At 44.8% G+C, this 22,620-nt stretch overlaps 1 protein-coding gene across 1 annotated transcript in view; it reads right to left on the minus strand.

Annotated features, from left to right (window-relative positions):
* GALNT17 (polypeptide N-acetylgalactosaminyltransferase 17) overlaps nt 1–22,620 on the minus strand; it is a 446,202-nt gene that overhangs the window by 80,257 nt on the left and 343,325 nt on the right. The window contains exon 6 of the mRNA XM_061207933.1: nt 15,978–16,095. Within this exon, the coding sequence (XP_061063916.1) occupies nt 15,978–16,095 (118 nt within the window). The remainder of the gene's footprint in view (nt 1–15,977; nt 16,096–22,620) is intronic.

The following is a 22,620-nucleotide window of genomic DNA, read 5'->3' on the forward strand; positions in this document are numbered from 1 at the left end:
TATTGGTAGGACCATGCTCTCTCTGAATCCTTCCTTGCCTCTTCCAAGCTTCTGGGGTGGCCATCAGTTCTCTGTGTTCCTTGGCATTCCTTGGCTTGCAGCTGCATCGCTCCAATACCTGCTTCTCTTGTCACAAGATGTTCTCACTATGTGTCTGTGTCTTCCCCTCTTCTTATCAGAACACTGGTCATACCGGATTAGGGCCGGCCCTAATGACCTCATTTTACCTTGATTACACCTGCAGAGACCTTATTTCCAAACAACGCCACAATCCCAGGTACCGGAAGTTAGGACTTCAACATCTCTTGGGGAAGGGGGGCATAATTCATCTCACAACACGTGGTGCCCTGTCTGAATTCCCCACTCACAGGAGAGAGAATGAAACGATGGTTATTATTTTAAGCCACTCATTTTGGGGCTACTTTCTTTTTTTTTTTTTTGGCTGTGCCACATGGCTTGAGGGATCTTAGTTCCTCGACCAGGGATTGAACCCGGACCCCCTGCAGGGGAGTCCTAACCACTGAACCACCAGGGAATTCCCTGGAGCTATTTTCTATGCAAATAGAACTGGAACATCAACCAACTCCCTCAAGCCCATCCAACTCTTCCATCATCTGGATCTTAAGAAGTTGTGCCTCCCACTTTCCTGCCTGGATACAGATCTCTTCTTAACAGCTTTACTAGAGTTTGTCATAGCTGCCAGTTTTTAAAGAAGACTGAGCATCCTGCCTCTGGGCTAATTTTTCTTTGATAACTTTCCAAAAAAAGAGCCCCAAATTTGCCATAACCATTCTAAGCCCAAAGGACTGGCTGATTTTCTGGGTGAGCAAAACAGGAGAACTTGGTATGAGCATCAGTGGAGGTGAAAAACATTTTAAAAAGAAAATGATAACCTTGCACTGACATCTGCACATTCTTTTGGCCTCTTTGCGTCAATAGAACGGACCTTTGTAATTTCCTACATGGTTGTTCTTGTAGCAGGAGTGGAATTTGAATGTGTCAACAAAAGGTTAAAAAAGACTCTAAATGCCAGTCAGGAAAAATATGTGAGGTTTTAATGCCTCCCATTTCCACCACGTAGAGGAAACATATAGATGTATTTCTAAGCGCGAGTACTTTAAAATTTATGGCGTTGTCAAATGCACAATATATTTCCCTTTTAGATTTTCCAAAGCGGGGGTGGGGGGGAGGCGATTAATTACAAAATAGTCAAACGAGGTGCCGTTTCATGCTCGGTGAAGCAGACAGTGGCTATGCGTGGCTGTCCCTGGAAGATGTGCCCCTACATGGCATTTTGCACATGGACGAATGGTGGCTTCAAAGCTGAGGGTAACCTTCGGCAAACCCACTCACCATATGTCCACTTAGACTTCTTTCCCCAAAACTAGCTGGCTTAAATAAGAGCTTCCGCAAAAATAAAGGCCATTAGCATAAACAAAGAGTTTCCTTGCTGAGCTAGGCTGGTATGTAATACTTAGGAAATGACCTTTAAGGACAAATGGTTCCATCTGGGAAGAGTCTCCAGCACAAACTTTCCATATTCAGAACATGATAAAGAGATGTCAGAGGTGCTTTCATGCTTGAATCCGGCTCCCTCAGTGGGGACTGCAGCTGAGTGAAGGGTTGCCCTATTCTGAGGGCCTTTAAGTGCAGCCAGCCCACCCAAGCATCATGCTGCAGAATGCGTGAGGGAGCCAGCCCAGGGCACTGGAACCCACCTGTCTCAGGTACTCCTCCAGGATTTCTCTCATTGCTTGCCCGGTCCATCACCTCTCCCTTTGGTCTTCCCAGCTCTCCAATTCTCTGGCTACACACTCCAGCCCCGATTCCTCCTCATGCCCCTTATGTTCTCATTTTAGTGATTATTCAAGCTCTCTTCCCACTGCCCACTTCCCTGACCCTGGAAGCATCAGATTTCTAGGCCCAAACAGCCTTGGTTCCATAGGACCCCAGGCAGCTGACTAAGGATGGCTCCCTCCTTGGCACCTTGGCAAGGGAAGAGGGGATAAAACACTGACGTTTCTCAGGCAAGCTCTCCTTCAATGCACCAAAAGATGGCATGCCAAGGATGGATAACCTGGGTTTGTCCAAGCGGCTCTCTGCACGACAGCAAATATCTGAGAGGCCCCCAGACATTCAACTATTTTCCTGTTGAAGCCCTAAAGACTTTGCAGTGGCAGTTTTCCTGAAAGCTGAGCACCCCACAGTGCCCAAGGCCCATGTTTGCAGACATCCACCCAACTACTGGATCCGGGGCTGAATGGAGTGGCTCAGGATCTTGGTGGCTGTTCTTTGTGGCATGGCATTCCACAAGCCTACGTGGTACAGGGAACAAGACAATTATGCCCTAAATATTGTAGAATAGGGACAGGTTGATTCCCACCCCCTTTCGTGTAGAAATAGTGGAAAATGGCAACAAACACACCAGGCAAGGATGCTACCTTCCAGTCTCCTGCCCCAGAAACCCAGAGCTATAGACCACCCACATCACTACAGTCTTAACTGGAGAGGATGGTGTAAATTCAGGTTCACATTTATAGAGAATCAAATTATTGCTTTATTCCCAGGGAGATGAACGAGAATGACAGACTTCTCAGAGTTGTAAAAACAGATGGATGCTTCCTATAAAATAACTCACAGATGCCTACAATAATTGACAGTAGATCTGGCAGTCTGGGAGCGGGCAAGTGAAATTCCAGATGGAATACCACAGTATTTTCCAGTGGTAGAGTAGATAGCTTGGCTATTATGATAATACATTTCAGCATGGCAAATATATCTCCCCTTAATAGAAATACATTAGACACCATTTATAAAAATATCAACATCGCGGTTCCGTTTCTCAAACTATAACTTACACATAAATATCACACAATTTATGGATGAGGAAATCCAATTTCATGCTGTTTCAAACATGTTTTTGTTTATTGCATAACTACAGTTCTCTACATATGAGACAGTGTATTACATGATAGAGATGGATGGGCATCGTATCTATCTGTGTGTCTACACAGGAATTATGAGCACAGAATCTATTGCAAATGGAAGTACTTTATGATATGTATTATATACAATCAACATATTGAGCACCTACCATATGATGACATCATTACATAATCAGCAGTGTTGTCACCTCCATTCACAGGGTGGAGGGATGCAGTGCTCTGGATGAATAAATATTCTAAGCAATAGGTGAGTGAAAACCTCAGAGAGCTTTAGAGTCAGACAAATTGGGGTTGACTTCTGGCTCTTCTATTTATCAGCTGTAAGATCTTGGACAAATTACTTGGCTCCTAACAATCCCAGTGTCATCCGTAAAATGGGATCGATAATGACTAATTCACAGGATTCTCATGGGGACTGAATAATCTAATGTTTGTAAAGTGCCTATGGGCACAGTGTCTGGCACAATGTTAGTGCCAACCTACAGCAGATATTATTTTTAAGTGTTTCTCTCTCCCATTTAAACGTCATGGCATTTGTGGGAAATGCCCGAATTTCTTCTTAAGCACCGAGTACAGACTAACTGAATATAGACTAACTGTGGTGCAAAAAAGTACTGCAACAGTGAAGGTTATAGAGAAGGTCAAGCCTGTGGTTTCTTCTCACCAGGGCCTCCCTTCTCTTCTCCCTGGTGTCCCTCTACTTATTGATGATGGTGTAGGTGTTTCTTGACATTCTCTGCCCACTTTCAGAATTTTGGGGGCCCTGTCCTTACCCTTATATGGGTAATTTTTCCTCTCTGGTTTAGCTTTGTTTATTTATTTATTTGGTTGTGCCGGCTCTTAGTTGTGGCAGGTGTGTTCCTTAGTTGCGGCTCACCAGCTCCTTAGTTGTGCCATGTGAACTCTTAGTTGTGGCATGCGTGTGGGATCTAGTTCTCTGACCAGGGATCGAACCCAGGCCCCCTGCATTGGGAGCGTGGAGTCTTAACCACTGCGCCACCAGTGAAGTCCCTGGTTTAGCTTTGGTATGCAATGATTTAATTTAGCTTTGACAATCAATATGATGCTTTTTTGCAGGGGAGGGGGAGGGGGGAGTATTTTTTTTTATGCTTGGCAGTTCTTGAATTTCTTTTTCCAATACTCTAACAACAATAACAATCCTAGAGCCCCCGGTGAATCAGATACATGAGCTCGCCACAGTGAAGGTGGGCTGGGACAGATTTATACACAAAATGAATCCACGTGAAGCAGCAGTCCAGACTTGCAGCTCCTCTGGCAGTGTGGGTTGCTGGACATCACAGAACCAAAAGCCTGAGAGGGTGCTGGGTAGAAATCAGCCTAAAAACAGAGGGCTTGGCCCACACTGCTATGATTATACAGTGTTGCCAAAATTACACACAGGCATGTATAGCAGTTTTACTCATAATTTCCAAATCTTGGAAGCAATCAAGATATCCTTTAGTAGAGGAATGGATAAGTAAACTGTGGTACATCCAAACAACGGAATATTATTCAGCACTAAAAGGAAATGAGCAATCAAGTCACGAAAAGGCATGAGGGAACTTTAAATGCAAATTACTATGTGAACGAAGCCAATCTGAAAAAGCTACATACTGTACAATTACAAATAGACATTTTAGAAAATGCAAAACTATGGAGACAGTAAAATGATCAGTGGTTGTCAGGGGTTGGGGGTGGGTGGGAGGGATGAATAGGTGGAGCACAGTAAAATTTTAGGGCAGTGAAAATACTCTGTATGACACTACAATGATGGATACCTGTCATTGCCCAAACCCGTAAAATGTACAACACCAAGAGTGAACCATAATGTAAACTATGGACTTTGGGTGATTAGGATGTGTCAGTGTAGGTTCATCTACTGTAACAAGTGTACCACTCTGGTCAGGGATGTTATAATGGGAGAGGCTATGTATCTGTGGGGAAATCTCTCTACTGTGCTGTCAATTTTGCTGTGAACCTAAAACTGCTCTTAAAAAAAATAGTCTTAAAAAATAGCCAAAACTTCAGGTCAAATAAGTTGTCAAATGACTTGTAACCTCAGCAAAATTTTTTAAAAAAGTAAATTTTGTTGTTCATTGTCATTTGGCTCTAACATCCTATACCAAGGAGGTGGCATAACCACAGAGAGAAAAATGATTTCAAATACCTTTAAAACACAGAGCATTGACCACACATGACGAGTGGAATACATTCTAAGGACAAAATAAACCACAAAGAAACACTGAATTTCATTCAGTCAACTTGTTAGCTGGCATTCTTATTTTGAATATATATACATATGTATATAATATATACAGTAGAATAAAGCAAATAAGAAATTATGTCAATAAGAATAAGACTTATTCTATGTATATTATAATAAGGCTTTCAGTGAAAGATAAGTATAAAATCAAAGAAGTAAAAATCCTGTAATCACAAATTTGAATTGGAAATATTAGTATGAAAGAACGACATATTCCTCTTTCTAAAAAAACCAGTATTGTCCAGCTTCTGTGAAAAGTCTCAGACAAGATAACAATCCAGTAGCAGCGAGCACCTTCACTGACAAGACTTTGGTCTCTAATTTCCCACTAGAAGGAATCAGGGGTCCTTAGAGCAATGGCTGATTCCAGGTTTGGGACATGAAATATGTGGGACAAGTCTGGAACCTCTTGGGCCAGAAAGCGAGGAAGCTCTGCAAAGTGGCTGTTCAGGTGTTTTGCCATTTTTTAGTCTTGACTTTTAGGTTTTGTTATATATAATCTGGATAAGATTCCTTTTTCAGGTACAGGCACTGTAAATACTTCTCCCAGTGTGTGGCTTGCCTATACGTTTTTAAAGGTTATGCTTTGATGAGCTGAAATTTTAAATTTTGATTAAATCCAATTCATCATTTTGTTAAAAAATTGTTAATGTTTTTTGTACCCAGTCCAAAAAGTATTGCCTGCCTCAAGATATTCTCTTTTGTTTTCTTCAGGGTTTTATGGATCATAGACCCAAAGGTAAAAGCTAGAACCATAAAGCTTTCAGAAGAAAATATAGTGGAAAATGAATAAACAAGCCACAGACTAGAGAAAAATATTCACAGTATGTATATCTGAAAAAAAAATCATACCCAGAACACATATAATGAATCCCTACAAATAAACAATAAAAATAAAACAACACAATGTTTAAAAATGGGCAAAAGAAATATTGAAATATGATGGTTTGACTGTATGGCAGTGTTGTAGCAGCCTCTTGGTTTCTCCTTTTCCTTCTTTTTTTTAATCTTAAAAAAGGTCACTTTTTATGTTTCTTCCGTCTTCAATGATGAGAGCAATATTAAGAAGACATTGCTATCTAATTTTTAATCTTTTTAGATAAAAAATTCCTATGTTCAGTAGCATGGTTGATGCTATTGTTTAGCCTTACCCTCCAAACTGTATACATTGGCTTGGAATGTTCACAACTTGCGTGTGTGGCAGCGGAAGATAATTCCCATATTCTACATTGCTACTGTTTTGTATAAAATAAATTGGTAAAGATTGAAAAAAAAAATGGGCAAAAGAAGATGTGCAAATTATCCATAGGCACAAGAGATGCTCAACATCATCAGCTATCAAGGAAATGTAAATGGAAACCACACCGAGGTACCACTTTAAACCTACTGGATTCGTTAAAATAAATACTGACAATACCAAATACTGGCAAAGATGTGGACACCTGGACCTCTCATACAATAGTGGTGTGAGGGGAAAATGGTACAAACACTTTAGACACTTGTTTGACCATTTCTTAAAAAGTGAAACATACATCTTCACTACATTCTAGCTATTAAATTCTTATGTACGTACCCAATAAAATCTAAACATATGTCCAAAAAAGACTTTAACATGTATGTTCATAACAGTCCTAAATTGGAAAGAACCCAACTATCCTTCAGCAAAAAAATGAATATACAGATGATCATATTTTCACACAATGGAGTACTTCTCAGAAATAAAAACAACATGAAGGAATCTCAAAAACATTAATTAGTTAAAAGATTAGAGTATATACGGTTTGATGCCATTTATGGGAAGTTCTAGAACAGACACAACTAACCTATGGTGATAAAAATCAGAAAATGGTTGCCTGGAGCGGGTGGTATAGGGGAGTAGAGAGAAAAGATAGGAAAGTGGCAACGAGGGACTTTCTCAGGCAAAGGAAATGTTCAATATCATGTTTGGGGAGGTGATTATTGGGATGTATGTAACTGTGAAACCCATTAGACTGAAGACTGAAAATCTGCATTTTACTGTATTAAATAAGACTTTAATAAAAACACATACAGGGCTTCCCTGGTGGCGCAGTGGTTGAGGGTCTGCCTGCTGGTGCAGGGGACGCGGGTTCGAGCCCTGGTCTGGGAGGATCCCACGTGCCGCGGAGCAGCTAGGCCCGTGAGCCACAACTGCTGAGCCTGCGCGTCTGGAGCCTGTGCTCTGCAGCAGGAGGGGCCGCGATAGTGGGGGGCCCACACACCGCGATGAGGAGTGGCCCCCGCTTGCCACAACTGGAGAAAGCCCTCGCACAGAAACGAGGACCTAACACAGCCAAAAATAAAAAACAAACAAACAAACAAACAAAAAACACATACAGAATGGGCAAAAAATGAATAATGACTGTAATGGATTTAGAAACATAAAATATATTAAAAAAAAATAACACTACTGGAAAAGAGCCTATTGGTCACCTTTGGAGGTTGCTATGGCACCAAATCAATATTCTAAAACTGTTTAAATAAAAGGAAAGAATCAAGCATTTATCCGGCCTTTCCTATTTCACCTATATTTCAGAGTATCCAAATAGTTGATGAGATTAAGTTCATTTTTAGTAGAATTATGGCTTAGGGACGCAGGATGAATGTAAAATTTAAAAATCACCATTTCGTAAGCCCTAATGAAACAACGGATCTGGGCGATGATCATTAGTGGCTGCTAAAACCATTAGGTGAAAGGTTGAGTGGAGAATTTTATAATGGATAAATCAGTCTGAAAACATATGGACCCACCGTTGAATCTTAACATCACTAAAATCCAGACAACCAGATGGTATGCATCTCCTAATGTGATGTGATAGGAAGTTTACAGCATCACCTAAAGTGTTCTTGTGGGAAAGAAGGAAGGGCTAGAAAGAAGGAAACTGAGTCTAATCAACCTTCTAGATCTAATACGGCTTAGAGAAAATGGAGATTAGAGGAACATGTTGAAGACATTAAGTGGAATCAATCTGTCAAGTCCAGATTGTGCAAAATTTTACAAGACAGATGGTTTGGCGTCTTCAGTAAATGAATGACGCGAGAATAATAAAGGTGAGGGGAAATGTTTAGATTAAAAGATACTTCGGAGGAATCTGGGTGGGGAGGGATAAATTAGGAGTATGGGATTAACAGACACACACCACTATATATTACAGATAAACACCAAGGATTTACTGTATAGCACAGGGAACTCTATTCAATATCTTGTAATAACCTATAATGGAAAAAACCTGAAAATATATATAACTGAATCACTTTGCTATACACATGAAACTAACACAGTATTGTAAATCAACTATACTTCAATTAAAAATTAAAAATTAAAAAAACTGAAAAGAGGCATATCAACCAAATGCAATTTGTAGACCTTGTTTGGAAAGATCTACAAATCACATTTGTTGTTGTTTTTGTTGCTAAGAAAATCTCACAGAATTTTGAGAAATATTTTTGAGAAACATGAACTGGTAATGGATTTTACTATGTGTAAATTTATTTTGAGCCTATGCTTTAAAAAAGTCTTTATATATTAGAAATGCACGCTAGAGTTTTTATAGGCAGAATGATATGATGTCTAGGGATTTGCTTTTTAAAAGCTGAGAGGCGGCAACTGAAAAACACACAGCAAAATGTTGCTATTTGTTGAAGCTGAATGATTTGTACATTTGGATTCATTAGACTGTTCTATTTTTGTGTATGTTTCAACTTTTCCATAATAAAGTGTTGAATAAAAATAAAAGAAATTAACATAAAATTTAATGACAATTCTTCATTCTCCAATTTGTTTTGAGGGAAAAAAAAGTAACAAGAGGCAGTATCATCTAAACCCTTCATCCACTAGGGGTGGAATTCCCAACCGGTACAAATTTATCATTAAAGATTTTAGAAAATCTATGGAAACCATTTTATTCTACAAACTGACATCATGTTGCTGGCCGTCCTTGGGAAAGTCTCTTGAGGAAGGCTTGTTTGGGGGGCGGGGTGTGTATATGCATATGTATGTTTTTTCAGCTTTTCTTATTTAAGAGGATGGCAATACACTTTAGAGATAAGTCAGCCTAAGCCCTGAGCCCCACTGTCCAGTGGACCCCAGAGTGGCACGGTGAACACCCTATACTTCTCCTGGAACCTCATCCCAATTCCTACTCTTGGTTGGGACCCCATCCTACGCCTGTGTTCCCTCAACATCTCACTGCCAGGTCACAGAGGACTGTTACTCCTCAAACTCAATGTTTCTAAAATGGAACTTCTCGAATTCCCACCTACAGACCTTCTTCTCTGTCAGTGTTCTCTAAGTGAATCCACCCGGTTGCTCAGAAACCTGGGAGCTACCCCACACTCCCCTCTCATTCATTCCTTATGTTCAATCATCCACCAGCTCCTGTTCATCACGTCTCCTGAATGGTGCCCGATCCATCCCTTCCTCTCCATGCCTGCTTTGGGTATGTACACACACTCTTCTCTCAGCTGCCACAAATCCACTCTCTCTTGGTTTTTCTCTTATTCTGGGTCCCTTCTTCTCAGTTTCCTTTCCAGCTACTCCTTCCACACCTTAAATGTTGCTTTTTTTCTGGACTTCTGTCTTATCCCCTCTTCTCATTTCTCTATGCAACCTGTTGCCTCTGGCAACTTCAAATATGATCTAGGTACCAAAGATGCTCAAGTCTATCTCAAGCTTTGTCCTCTACCCTTAGCTTAATCTCCACACAACCAAATGTCTACTGGATGAACTGGACAGTGTCAGGAACTTCAGACTCACCACATCTCAGACAGAAAGCTTCATCTTCTGCCTTCTCCCAGACATCCTCCGACGGTGCTTCTCATCTCAGAGAACAGCACCAGCAACTCCCAGTTGTTCAAGCTAGTAACTTGAGAGTCAGCCTTGACCCCCGCTTCCCTTCATCCCCTCTGTACACTCAATCCTCAGATCCTGTCTATTCTGCCTTCTGAATGTGTCCATTTCTCTCCCACTGCCCCAACCACTGTCCAGGCTCTCTCACTGCCCCTCCCCTGAGTCCATCCAGCTTTATCATCCATTCTCCACATGGCAGTCATAATGATCCTCTTATTAAAAAAAAAAAAAAAATTCTGATAACCTCGCTCCCCTTAAATGCCTCCAGAGGATCTGGGTTATGGGCAAAACATGGGACTATGTATAGATACACATACACACACAGATATATGTCTCTTATATCGCATATGTCTTTTTTTTTTTCTTTCAAAATGTCCACAGTGGTCCTTAAGAGAAAGCCAAATTCTTGTTTACAAGTCTTGCATAATCTAACGCCACTAGACGGCTGCCACTACATCTAACATATTTCCCTCTCCCTTTACCTGCTCCAGCCACCTGGAACGCCTCGCAGTTCCCAGAATATATTTCCTTCTCAGAATTCCAAACGTTTGCACATGCTTTTCTCTCTGCCTGAAATATCCTTTTTCTTTTTAAAACCAGTCTATTGAGGCATGATTGACATTAAAACGCTGTACATATTTAACGTATACGACTTGATGAGTTTGGAGATAAGTATACCCCTGGGAAACCGTCACCACAATCTATGCTATAAGCATACACATTACTTCCAGACGTTTCCTCCTCCACTCTTTACTTATTACTGTGCACCTTAAACTTACACAGTGATGTATGTCAATTATATCTCAATAGATAAACAAACAAACTTTTTTTGAAAAGAACACAACATAAGATCTACCGTCTTAGCAACATTTTAAGTATGCAATGCATTGTTAACTATAAGGACTATGCTGTCTAACAGATCTCTACAACTTAATCATCTCACACAACCAAAACTGCCTGGAATATTCTTTTACTCTTACACTCCACTTCCACACCTTCTTGGCCTATCTAAATTCAACATATTTTTCAAGTCTTCAACATCGTTTCCTTAGGGAGGCGCTTCCCAACTCCCTAGAGTAGCTTATATTTCCTTGTTATCGTCTCCTCTACTCTCCCCTTGTCCTATCTTTTCACACTCATCCCATTGGTAATTACTTGTTAAACGAATGGTTTTTCTGCCTGACTATAAATTTCATGGAGATAGAGACCATGTCTGTCTACTGTGGTCTCCCTAGCGAAAGCGTCTGCTGGAGCAGAGAAGGCTCCCCGTTATATCCAAAAGCATTCATCTGAACTGTTGGCCACCTGAAATATATGCATCCAGATTAAAGACCAGTCGGTGAAATCCCAAAGCCTATTCTATCTACACAAGACCAGGGGCTTTCACTCTGAATTTTATCACAGGTATACTCTAACCCTGCACTATGAAGACCTTCCCATAGCCAGAGATGACCAACGCCAATAGGGAAGGAAGAACCAAAGACTCATACAATCTAAGGATTAGGAAAACGAGACAGAACTGATGGTTTGGTCACCTCCAGAAGTGACCATTATCCAAATCACAACATCCAATAGGTAGAGCAGACTTAAGCCCAAGAGTTCCAAATGGAAGACAAAGGTTACAAGAGGCTTCCGGACATTGGGGATTTTGATGTCAGGGGTCTGAGGGCAGGGAGGAGGATCCTTCATGGTTAACATGGATGCTGGATGATGAGTCTCAAAGCCCATGGACAGAGGAGTGGCTGGGGTGGGGATCAGAGCATCAGTCAACAGTACTTGTCAGAGATGTTTCATGTTTCTACTTGGTCTGAGTTATCCATCTTCACTCTCAGACATCAGTACTCCTGATTCTTGAACTTTCAGAGTCAGACCAGGACTGTATATGCCATCAGCCCCCCTGATTATGAGGCCTTTGGACTCACACTGAATTATACCACCAGCTTGTCAGAGACAAGACACAAGATCGGGAGCAAAAAAAAAAAAAGAACAAGAGATGGGGCAAAGAATGGGAGAGGGAGATTCCATGTTCATCTGGAGCCCTGGGACTTAGGCCACCCCAGACAGCCCATAATTTCTAAGCCCTTTGAAGGAGGCAGTCCTTCAAATGTTGGTCTCAACAATATTTTCAACAACAATGTACACACATAGGAATTCTGCCTTTTATTCAGTTCTTGAGATTCATGGTGAGCTAAGACCTTTTCTGATGGCTTGAGGATCTGACAGCATCTTTCTACTGCCTTGCTTTCAGAATAGCTCCCAGACAGGATTCAGTAGTGTTGTATGTCACGCTCTTATATGAGAGCTCAGAATAAGACAGTGCCTTTTCTTCCCAGAGCAGACGGATATATTGGAGAAACCTGAAGCCATCTGATTTTACACCACTTAAAAGTAATCTATCTGGTCTTTTCTCCTCTGAGAATTTTTTTTCCTCTTACCATTTAGACATGTTACTATAACATGCCTCGTTAATAGTTTCTGATTAATGTTACTCAGAACAATATGAAACCTTTCAATTTCTGATCTCATTTATTTTCTCAGCCCTGGAAAGCTTTTTTTTCCCTCCAGTGTATCGACTGTTTTGGTCACAGGCAAGCTTGCCTTTCATCCAAACGATAGCCCTAGAGTAAACCCTACTGTTTTTTTTCCCCTGAACCACAGTGACTTTCTATTCTTCCTATTCTTTAATTACTGAGGATGGAATTAAAAAGTAATGAAAAACGTTAGAGAATAGTTAGATCACAGATGGACCTATTTCTTAGTCAAAGAAATTACAAAGATGTGGTCTCATATTAAAATTTCCCCACTTAACTAAAGCACAGAATTTTATGTCATTTCTTATAGGTTATTATAGGTTAATTTATATAATGTATGTGTGTACACTTTATATAATTATATATGTGTATATATGTGTACATATATTACATAAGCTCTGATTTTTTTCAAGCAGCAGGGATGGCTTTCTTAATAATGTATTTTTCAAGGTGGGCCTTGAAGCATGTGGACTCTCACCCGGGCTCATTTCTGAGAATAGAGACGTATTTGCCAGGAAGCCGGCTAAGGTCGGGTGTAGACCAGGGCCTCTCAAACTTGGGTGTGCAACAGAATCATCTGGAAGGCTTATTAAAACACAGGTTGCTGGACGCCACCCCAGAGTGTCAGTAAGTGTAGGATGGGGCCCGAGAACCTGCATTTGTAACAAGTGCCAGGTGACGTGGATGTGCTGGTCAGGGACCACACCTTAAGAACACAGACGACTGTGTAGACGGTGGCTACGTGGACCCTGGACCCAGGCCTTGGCCCTTAGGGTACCAACAGCAGTCAATTCCTGCTTTGAGAATCAGCAGAAAACCAAGGCTTCTGTGGAGAGTCAGCTCGTAGGTCATGGGATGACATGGTCTATGGGAAGTAAGAGGCATAAACATTCCCGAATGCCCAGCGTGGATGCCGGACGTGCCCGGGATAAGAGGCAAGTGATTGCATGAGGGTGGGATCCGAGCCCCATCCATCGGATGCTTCCATAAAGACGCGTGGAGAGCAGCCGGCCACGGAGCTACCCCAGAGAAGACAAGTCAGAGAGCAGGCTGTGGGCCCCATCGCTCCAGCCTGCCACGTGGAGATGCAGAGCGGAACTCACGGGCCCTCAGCTCCTGGCACAGGGGCTGTGCTGCTGCAGGGCCGAGACTGACAAGCCCCTCCCCTCCTGCAGGGATCAGGTGGCCACGAAGGACTGTCACTGCCATCAACACGGAGCCTGGGAGAGCCTGGCACCCAGACCTTTGCTTTGCAAGCATGGGGAGACCAACATCTCAGCAAGCCTTAGCAGTGGGGTTCCGCTGTCACCACCTCTGCTCTCCCCAGAGCGCAGCCTGCCACGGCAACCAAATCTGGGGGCCCTCCTGTCTCCATAACCCCTCCACCTGTGCCCCTGCCTCCGTAGGGACAGTGCTTCTTCCCTCATCCTGTTCTCCCCTCTGTTGGTGACGCCTTACCCTCCACTGGGTTCCTTCTCACAGCATAGAGAGATATTCAAATCTCCCTTAATAAAAGTATCACATTATTATAATTAACAATTTACAAAATTACTATCCATTTTAATAATTGTATACATATTATACACAAATATACATATAATTTTATAAACTATCATAAAATTTCTAAAAAATTTAAAAAGCTTAACCATCTCAATGCAGGGCTGCCTTCAGCTCCTTCCTTTCACAAATAAGTACCTGGACAAGTTATCACCTCCCATGTCACCATCGGGCTTGTCTCCATGATGTCACTGCTTCTACGCATGTTGGGTCCTAACAGGCATTCAGTCATCAATCTAACAGATACCTATTAAGCCATGTGTTAAGCATGGTTCTACATGCTTGGGATGCAAAGGTGAGCACCACAGAGATCTGTGCCCCATAAAGCTTGCAAACTAGCTAGTAAAGGCAGAGAAATACAATACGCATAATAAATAAGTCAATTCCCTGGCATGCTAGAAGTGGATGAGGGCTAAGGAAAAGAGCAGCTTGAGGAGGGATGAGGAGATGGGAGCAGGGCAGAAACTGAAGTTACAGGCCAAGTGCAACATGCTGGGCCCAAATCTTTTCCTTCACTTAAATTTCAAATGGGTAAAGGCCAAGTATATTAGCTACGATAACATATTCATGGGCTTTTTAATTGCTCGGCTTTCAAAGAAATCTTATGCAAATTCCACTTAGGAAAGAACCCAGCCTGGCACTGAAAACACAGGAAGAGTCTGCAGTCTCCAAAAGGGAGGGATTTTAGGATCCAGGGAAGGTCTCCACCATCCTCTTTGCTTCTGCAGCCTGGACATTCATTACATCATGAGGACATGAAGCCTTCCATTCCACGAAGGGGGCTAAAGTGTAGAGGAGGGGACAATGCAGTGTCTTAAAGGTCCCGAGCCGTTAGGGATAACAAGTGAAATCTGACACAGAGAGCAGGCTTTGACTGGAGCTAGGGGTGCTGCACTGGATACTTGCCTGGTAGAACAAGAAGGCGATTCCAGCAACGGAAGGAGGAAGCAATTCAATAAACTTAAACCTTACAATTGTGTCCTGAGTCGTTTCCAACAAGCCTACTTCCCAGGGGCTCAGGAATGCACAAGCTCAGGACAGGGAGCAGTGGGGACACAGAGACCCCAGCTGGGCATCATCCCCCAGGACCCCCCTCTTTGCGGTACGGAGGAGGACCGCCATACCAGTTAAGTGGTTACCAGGTGTCCCCCACTCCCACCCCTCATTCGGGTTCATTTATCTTAACTCTAAAGTGAAGAGGTTGGAATGCATCAATTTGTCCAACTTTTTTTTTTATGGTGAACTTCATCTTTCAAACAGAATCTTAAGCATTACCCAGTGTCTAAAATATCCAGCAGGTGGCGCTGATCTGAATGCGGGGCCAGCAAGAGGCCCTTTCTGCGTCTTCTTCCTCTTCCCCCTCCCATTATCCTCCCTAGAAGCATTTCTGAGAAATGGCAGAGTCCCACAGAACATGGTCCTTCTCTCCTCTGGCATCTTATGATTCTATGATGTACATGAATTGTCAAAATATGTAGCATGTAAATTCTAATTTAAGGAGATGATTAAATTTTAAGAAAAATTTAAGGAGAGAGTGAAACTGGATGGGAGTGGGAACCAAATTCTCTAGCTAATGTCCAGATTGGGTCGCCCAGGCTTGGACAAATTGTTCAACCTTTCGAGGGGGGAAGCCCAGGTTTGCCCCCGTCTGAGGAGGAGTGAAAACCCTGCTGGAACATCTTTAGGAACAGAAGTGGGGTGAATGATTCCGTCATTCACCAGCTAAAGAAGCTTTAAAGACACATCAAAAATGACCAGGCAGTTCTGCTCACAAACACAAACAGACTAAGAGGAAAGGATGCCATGTCACAAACCTTGATTCCAAGTTCAATATTTTCTCCTCCGTACACATCCATCCCAGGGTCCAGAAGACCAATTTCACCAAAGAACTTCCTGTTGACCACAAACGAGCAGCCAATCATGGCTGGTGTTCTGCGGGAGGGAGAAAGAAGCAACAGTCATGTGATACATACACGTGGAATATTACTCAGCCACGAGAAAAGGAAATCCTGCCGTTTGCAACAACACAGATGGACCTTGAGGGCGTTATGCTGAGTGGAACAAGTCAGAGAAAGACAAATACTGTAGAACTCTCTTATATATGGAATCTAAAACAGTCAAACTCATAGAAACAGAGAGTAGATTGGTGGTTACCAGAGGCTGGGGGATGGAGGAATTGGGGAGATGTTGGTCAAAGGGTCTAAAGTTGCAGTTAGAAGACAAACAAGTTCTGGGGATCTAATGCACAGCACTGTGATTATCATTAAGAATACTGGACTTGGGGCTTCCCTGGTGGCGCAGTGGTTGGGAGTCCGCCTGCCCATGCAGGGGACACAGGTTTGACCCCTGGTCCTGGAGGATCGCACATGCCACGCAGCGGCTGGGCCTGTGCGCCACAACTGCTGGGCCTGCATTCTGGAGCCCGCGAGCCACAGCTACTGAAGCCCGTGCGCCTGGAGCCCGTGCTCTGCAATGGGAGAGGCCACCGCAGTGAGAGGCCTGCACACTGCAATGAAGAGTAGCCCCCGCTCGTCTCAACTAGAGAAAGGCTGCGCGCAGCAACGAAGACCCAATGCAGCCAAAAATAAATAAATTAATAAGTACGTTTATTAAAAAAAAAAAAAATAGTGGACTTCCCTGATGGTCCAGTGGGTAAGACTCCGCACTCCCAATGCAGGGGGCCTGGGTTCAGGGAACTAGATCCCACATACATGTCACAACTAAGAGCCTCCATGCCGCAACTAAAAGATCCTCCGTGCCACAACTATGACCCCGTGCAGCCTAAATAAATAAAATATTTTAAAAAAAATACTGTATTTATATACTTCAAAGTTGCCAGAGAGTAGATCTTAAATATTCTCATCACAAAAAGAAATGATAATTATGTGACCTGTTAGGGGCGTTAGCTAATGCTATGGTGGTTGTTATCTTATTGCAATACAGAGATCAAATCAACATGCTGTATACTTTAAACTTATACAATGTTGTATGTCAATTGTATCTCACTTGAAGGAGGGGGAGGAGGAGAAGAAGCCTCCTCTAAGGCATTTTACTGGTGCTGTAGGGGGTAAAGAAACACATGACATACTTCCTGCGTTCAAGCAACTAAGTTATTATTATTACTATGATTATCGCAGCCATTTATCGAGTAATTACTACATCTCAAGCGTAAATGCAAAGCACATTTCACGCACTCTCTCACTTAAAAACATCCATGGTCGTGTGAAGGAGGTAGGACCTCTCCAGCTGAAGCCCGCGGAGAGCTCGCGACCTGGCATGAATCACAGAGGTCAGGACCCAGCCAACTGCAAAGCCCTTCATTTTAGCCTTTCTGCTTCACTGCACTCTTCAGAAATGGCTTCGCGAAGGAGCCGGCAAGCCCCCAGACTGCCAAACGCCAGAAATGCTGTTCAGATGCTTTCCTGGGCGAAACAGGTGTCTCATACAGGAGGCCCCATGAAACTCCACTGGGGCCGCCAGGAAGCTCTTCGGGGGGATTCTCCTGAGCTGAACTGTAGGCCTCAATGTTAGATCCTCGTCTGCTCCTCCAGATCTTGAGCTTGACTTTGACCTTAACGTCCAGACTTTTGACTCCTCTTGGTACCCACATGGTGCGGCAGCAGTGGTACTCACTGGGAAGGTGAGTGTTCAGAGTTGAACGGACCTAGTTTGATGAACATGGGTGCTGCCATGGGAAACTGTACTTGTGTGAAGTTAATGGACCCTCTTGGATCCCAGTCAAGTCTCTGTGGAGTATCGCTGTGAAAAGATATGCAATGAGCTCAGTGCAGAGAGCAGGGGCTCAATAAATAATGCTCCTTTGCCCACCACGTTTTTCCAGGAATCTCACCCCGATCACACCTACGGACACAGGACACTGCCCTCTACTGGGGCAGCTGTACCAGTTACACCAGGACAGCAGCCACTTCACTGTCAGTCACTTCCTGCAGCCTTTGGTCCCTCTGAGAGAAGCAGCTGACCCCTTGCTTGGAAAAGCACTATGTGAGCCCAACTCTTATCTCAGTCAACTGAACCAGGAGTGAGCACAGATCCCAAATGGGGTCAATCAAATTATGTTTTTCTCAAAACTTGGAATCGAGACATAGCTGGGAGCTAGAACTAGATGGTCTCATCCATCTGTAGGGCTCAGGCTGCCATTTGGGGGCAGCTCCGGTGGTCCCTGTACAAGGATGGCTGAGCAAAGGGAGGCAGGTGCACTGTGGAGGTGAGACCAGGGGATGGGGGGGCGGCCCGGTGTCTTCGGCTGCCCGTCTGCTGACAGGCCTGGCTCCGCTCTCCGCCCCTGGGTCATGTGCAAGCCCCCTGTGTCTTTGCGATCTGTCCTCCTTTCATTTATTTATTTATTTATTTATTTATTTATTTATATTTTATTTTATTTGTTTTTGGCTGCGTTGGGTCTTCACTGCTGCGTGCGGGCTTTCTCTAGTTGCGGCGAGCGGGGGCTACTCTTTGTTGCTGTGCGCGGGCTTCTCATTGCGGTGGCTTCTCTTGTTGCGAAGCACGGGCTCCAGGCGCGCGGGCTTCAGTAGTTGTGGCACGCGGGCTCAGCAGTTGTGGCTCACGGGCCCAGTTGCTCCGCGGCATGTGGGACCCTCCCGGACCAGGCCTCGAACCCGTGTCCCCTGCATTGGTAGGCAGATTCCCAACCACTGCGCCACCAGGGAAGCCCGATCTGTCCTCCTTGACTTAACCCGTGTGTATTAGACAGGTTTCTGTTCTTTGCAACTGAATGGTGCCGATGACACGTGCTATCTCCCCCACCCTCTACTTATGATCTGGGGGAGGGTGGACGTTTTATCACACAGCCAGAAGAGGCAAACTTCAGGGAAGATTCACTCTGGGAGAGTTACAAGCCAGGGTCACTCGAGTGATGGAGAAATGCCAGTGACATGTGTGCTTGGAGATGGGACCTGTGGTCCTGGGAGGGCGGGAGTCTGCAGAGAAGGGGGAACGGGAGCCAGCACTGGTGTCACCTCAGTTTTCTAGAGAGCCACTGCTGAGCACATCAAGAAATTCTGAGAAGTTAGAACAGTCTCTCCAACCCCTAAGCTCAAGGTCTGAAAATTCCCAATGTTAACATGCATGTGTAATTAAGATCCTGCTCTAAGACGCTGTGCTTTCTAACCCCTCGAGGGCAAGCAGGGCAGTTAGAATCACAGGGCACAGCAGTCAACAAACACTCCCTCGAAGGGGTTGCTCTGGGCACAGCCCCATAGCTGAAAAGCATGTTTCTCTGAGATTGGTTCAGGACCCACCCACACCAGCATCACCCAGAGGGCTCCTTAGAAAATGCAGATTCCTGGGTGCAGCCCAGACCATGGAACCAGACTTACAGAGACGAGACTTAGGAATTTGTGTTTGTACCAGAAGAACCAACCTGTGGAGCCCTCTCCCTCTTGAACTGCCAGGTCTCCAAGAGCAGAGAAGTTATCCCCCTAATTTCTCGTGGTATTGCCCGGAGTGAGTGCCTTGCTGACACAGAGCTAGATACTGTTGAATGAATGAATGAGTGTAACAGATCTGGTGACCGCCCCTGGTGGGGAAGGGCCCCGTGATGCCCCAGGGACAAACTAGCTGATCTGAACCAGAAGCCAAGGGCAGCAGGACAATGTGCGGTCGCTAGGGGAGGGAGGGAGGGATGAACAGAGAAGAAGGAGGGAAGGAGAGGGAGAGAAGGAGGGAGAGGAGGAAGAGAAAGGGGAGGAGGAAGAGGAAGAGGAGGAGGGAAGGATTCAAAGCACAGAACTTTCACTGTCAAGGACACAGGCCGCTTCTTCCTTCCCGATACCTCTCAGTTCGCCCTTTAGGAAACATCTTTCGCCATCACGCAGCCTGATATTTTCATATAACTGGCTTTATCTGGATGATATTGTTGGGCTGCGGCGGCAAGGAGAGATGGATTCACAGTATGAGTCACCCTGGGTCCTCTACCAGATGCTCACAGCTCTATTCAGCATATTCCAGCAGGTCCCACATCAGAAGCCCTTGGATTCCCCACGACAGGACGGAGAGGTCCCCTAGTGCCTCCTCATTAAAGTTAGGCCACAGCAGCCACCCAGCGGTCACGAGGCCCCGCAAAGAGGTCACAGACAAGCAGGCTGCTGTCTGCATCCTGGCGGACTGTCAGAACCCAAAGATGAAGGGCAGGAGGCTTGGTCCTCACGCAACGAAGATGTGGAATGAGCATGTGCTCATTATTGCTGTTGGTGGCATGTGGAAAGGTCCCCTAAAGGCCACGGTCAAACACCTGCCACTGTGTCAAGAGGGTGCCTGGGCGCTGGTACACATCTTGGCACTCTAATGAGGCCAAGCTTGACAGGGATGGTGCAGAGGAGGGGCTGGAAGCAGCCTGGGAGACCAGCCCCGAGGAGACAGCCTCCCTGCTAAGCCAAGAACCCAGTTCTGCAAACAGCAGGGCTCTGAGGCTGCCCCACTGTGTTGGGAACAGGGCAAGGTTCAAGCAGGTGACTGATGTATCACTGGTCGATGTGGACACTAAATAATTAAAAGGCGTATCCTCACCCATGGCTGGGCCAGCGAGTGTTGCTGGTGAGCTCGGTGGATGACTGCTCTGAATTCTGGATTGATGATGGACAGCTGTCCTCACTGCTCGGGAGAAGCAGGTCTCCAATGGAAAGCCTCCACCTGGCCCTATCTGGGACCCACTGCACTGGTGGCATGGTTAGCCAGACCTGTCCTTACAAGCAGAACCAAGAGCCCACCGGGGCCCCACTCCCCCTCCAAGGTTTCATCCTCACCTGCCCATCAAACCACAGTTGATGGCACTTCGGGGTGATGAGCTCCTGGAGCGTGGGCCTACAGCCTCGTTCTTCAAACTCCACTGCGATTACCACCATCAGCACAAACATTTCAGTTCGAAATCATTCAAAAAAGATAATCATATTAAGGGATCTGCCAAAGTCTAATAGCTCCATTATGGAGGAGAAGAACAGAAATTAAAAATAATCGCCTTTATTGTTGCTGTTCCAGAGAATATATGCAACATACACGACGGTTCCAGCTGAGAGAGAGAGGAGAAAGGGAGGGAGAGACAGGGGAGGACAGGGCAGCAGGCCCAGGAATTTCCACCCAGATATGCAGAGCTTTGTCAATGTCATTGCTCCCTCTCCTCGTTGGTGACAAAGGGCCCATCTGTGTTCTAGATGTGTCCACCCTCAAAACCCTTCACTGGCTCCCTACTCTCTCCTGAGTTAAGTAAAGTTCTTCCTTAGCATGCCTGCCCATGGCTTGAGCACACTGGGCAATTCATTGTTCGGGAAATGTGTCCCAACTTATGCCTGGACGTCCTTCTCCAGAAATGTCCTCCACAAGACCACCTCTGTCTGCCCAAATCCTACCCACCCCTCAAAACATATTTACCTTTTTTGGAAAAAAAAATATTATGTTGCAAAAAACAAAGATACATGTCTTACAGAAAATATACCTTGACAAAAATAAGAAAACAAAAAACTCATCTGTGCTCTCTGGCCGTAAGCACTCAACTCTCTCATCCAGCCCCTATCGTTCCAGTTCGCCTCCTCGAGCTCACCGGATCCATCCCTCCTTCCACCCCACTGGGACCTGCAGTTCACTGGTGCTGCCACCTTGACAGTGGAACCCCTCCTCTTGTGTTTTTCCCACCCCCCAAGCTCAAAGCCATGGTTGCTTTATTGTAAGAGCGCCCTGGCTTCCCCACTCCCGCTTTGCTTTGTTGGCAGAACCCTGATGTTGATAAGTGCAACTCTCCGCAGGCTGATTTGGCTTTAAATTCAGGGCTGTGTGTGTCCAGTGGGTCCTCAGTGGTGTCCTACAATCCTGCTCCGGGGCCCGAGTTACTCCACCCTGACTCTCCTAGAAGACTCTGCCCCAGCTTCTCCTTCCTCCGCAAACCTCCCACACCACCTCCTCCCTCTCAACCAACCACGTTCCTTCCTACTTCCCTAAGAAAGCAGCAAACAAAAGCGGATGTCCCCACCTCCCATGTCCACCCACTTAGTGGCCCCCGTCACCCGCCTGCCTCTCTTTTGCTGTAATTGAACTGTCCATGCTCTTAGCTGAGGCCAACCCCTCCACCCATCCTCTCTCACTGCTCAAGGACCTCACTTCAGCCATCCCCCCTCCCCTAAATACACCTGTATTAAATATCTATTCTTATTTTCTGTATTCGTGATGCTTTGGCACTTGGGACCTTGTTGACTGGGGAGAGACTGCCCCTCCCAGGACTCGCCAAATCTTAGAGACAGCAAAAAAACAGCTGGAGAGGATGCCTCTCCTATGCAAACTAACCAGCCCAGAGCCCACACTCCCAGCCACCTCCCCTACCTGGTCTTTACACTCCAGGAAGCAATAGCCCTCTACCCTGATCACCCCAGGGCCAGGAACCAGATAACTGGAGACAGCCCCCTACACCCCAAAATATTCCAACTAGCCGATCCT

Source organism: Eubalaena glacialis, chromosome 13, assembly GCF_028564815.1.
Source record: "Eubalaena glacialis isolate mEubGla1 chromosome 13, mEubGla1.1.hap2.+ XY, whole genome shotgun sequence".
NCBI lineage: Eukaryota > Metazoa > Chordata > Mammalia > Artiodactyla > Balaenidae > Eubalaena > Eubalaena glacialis.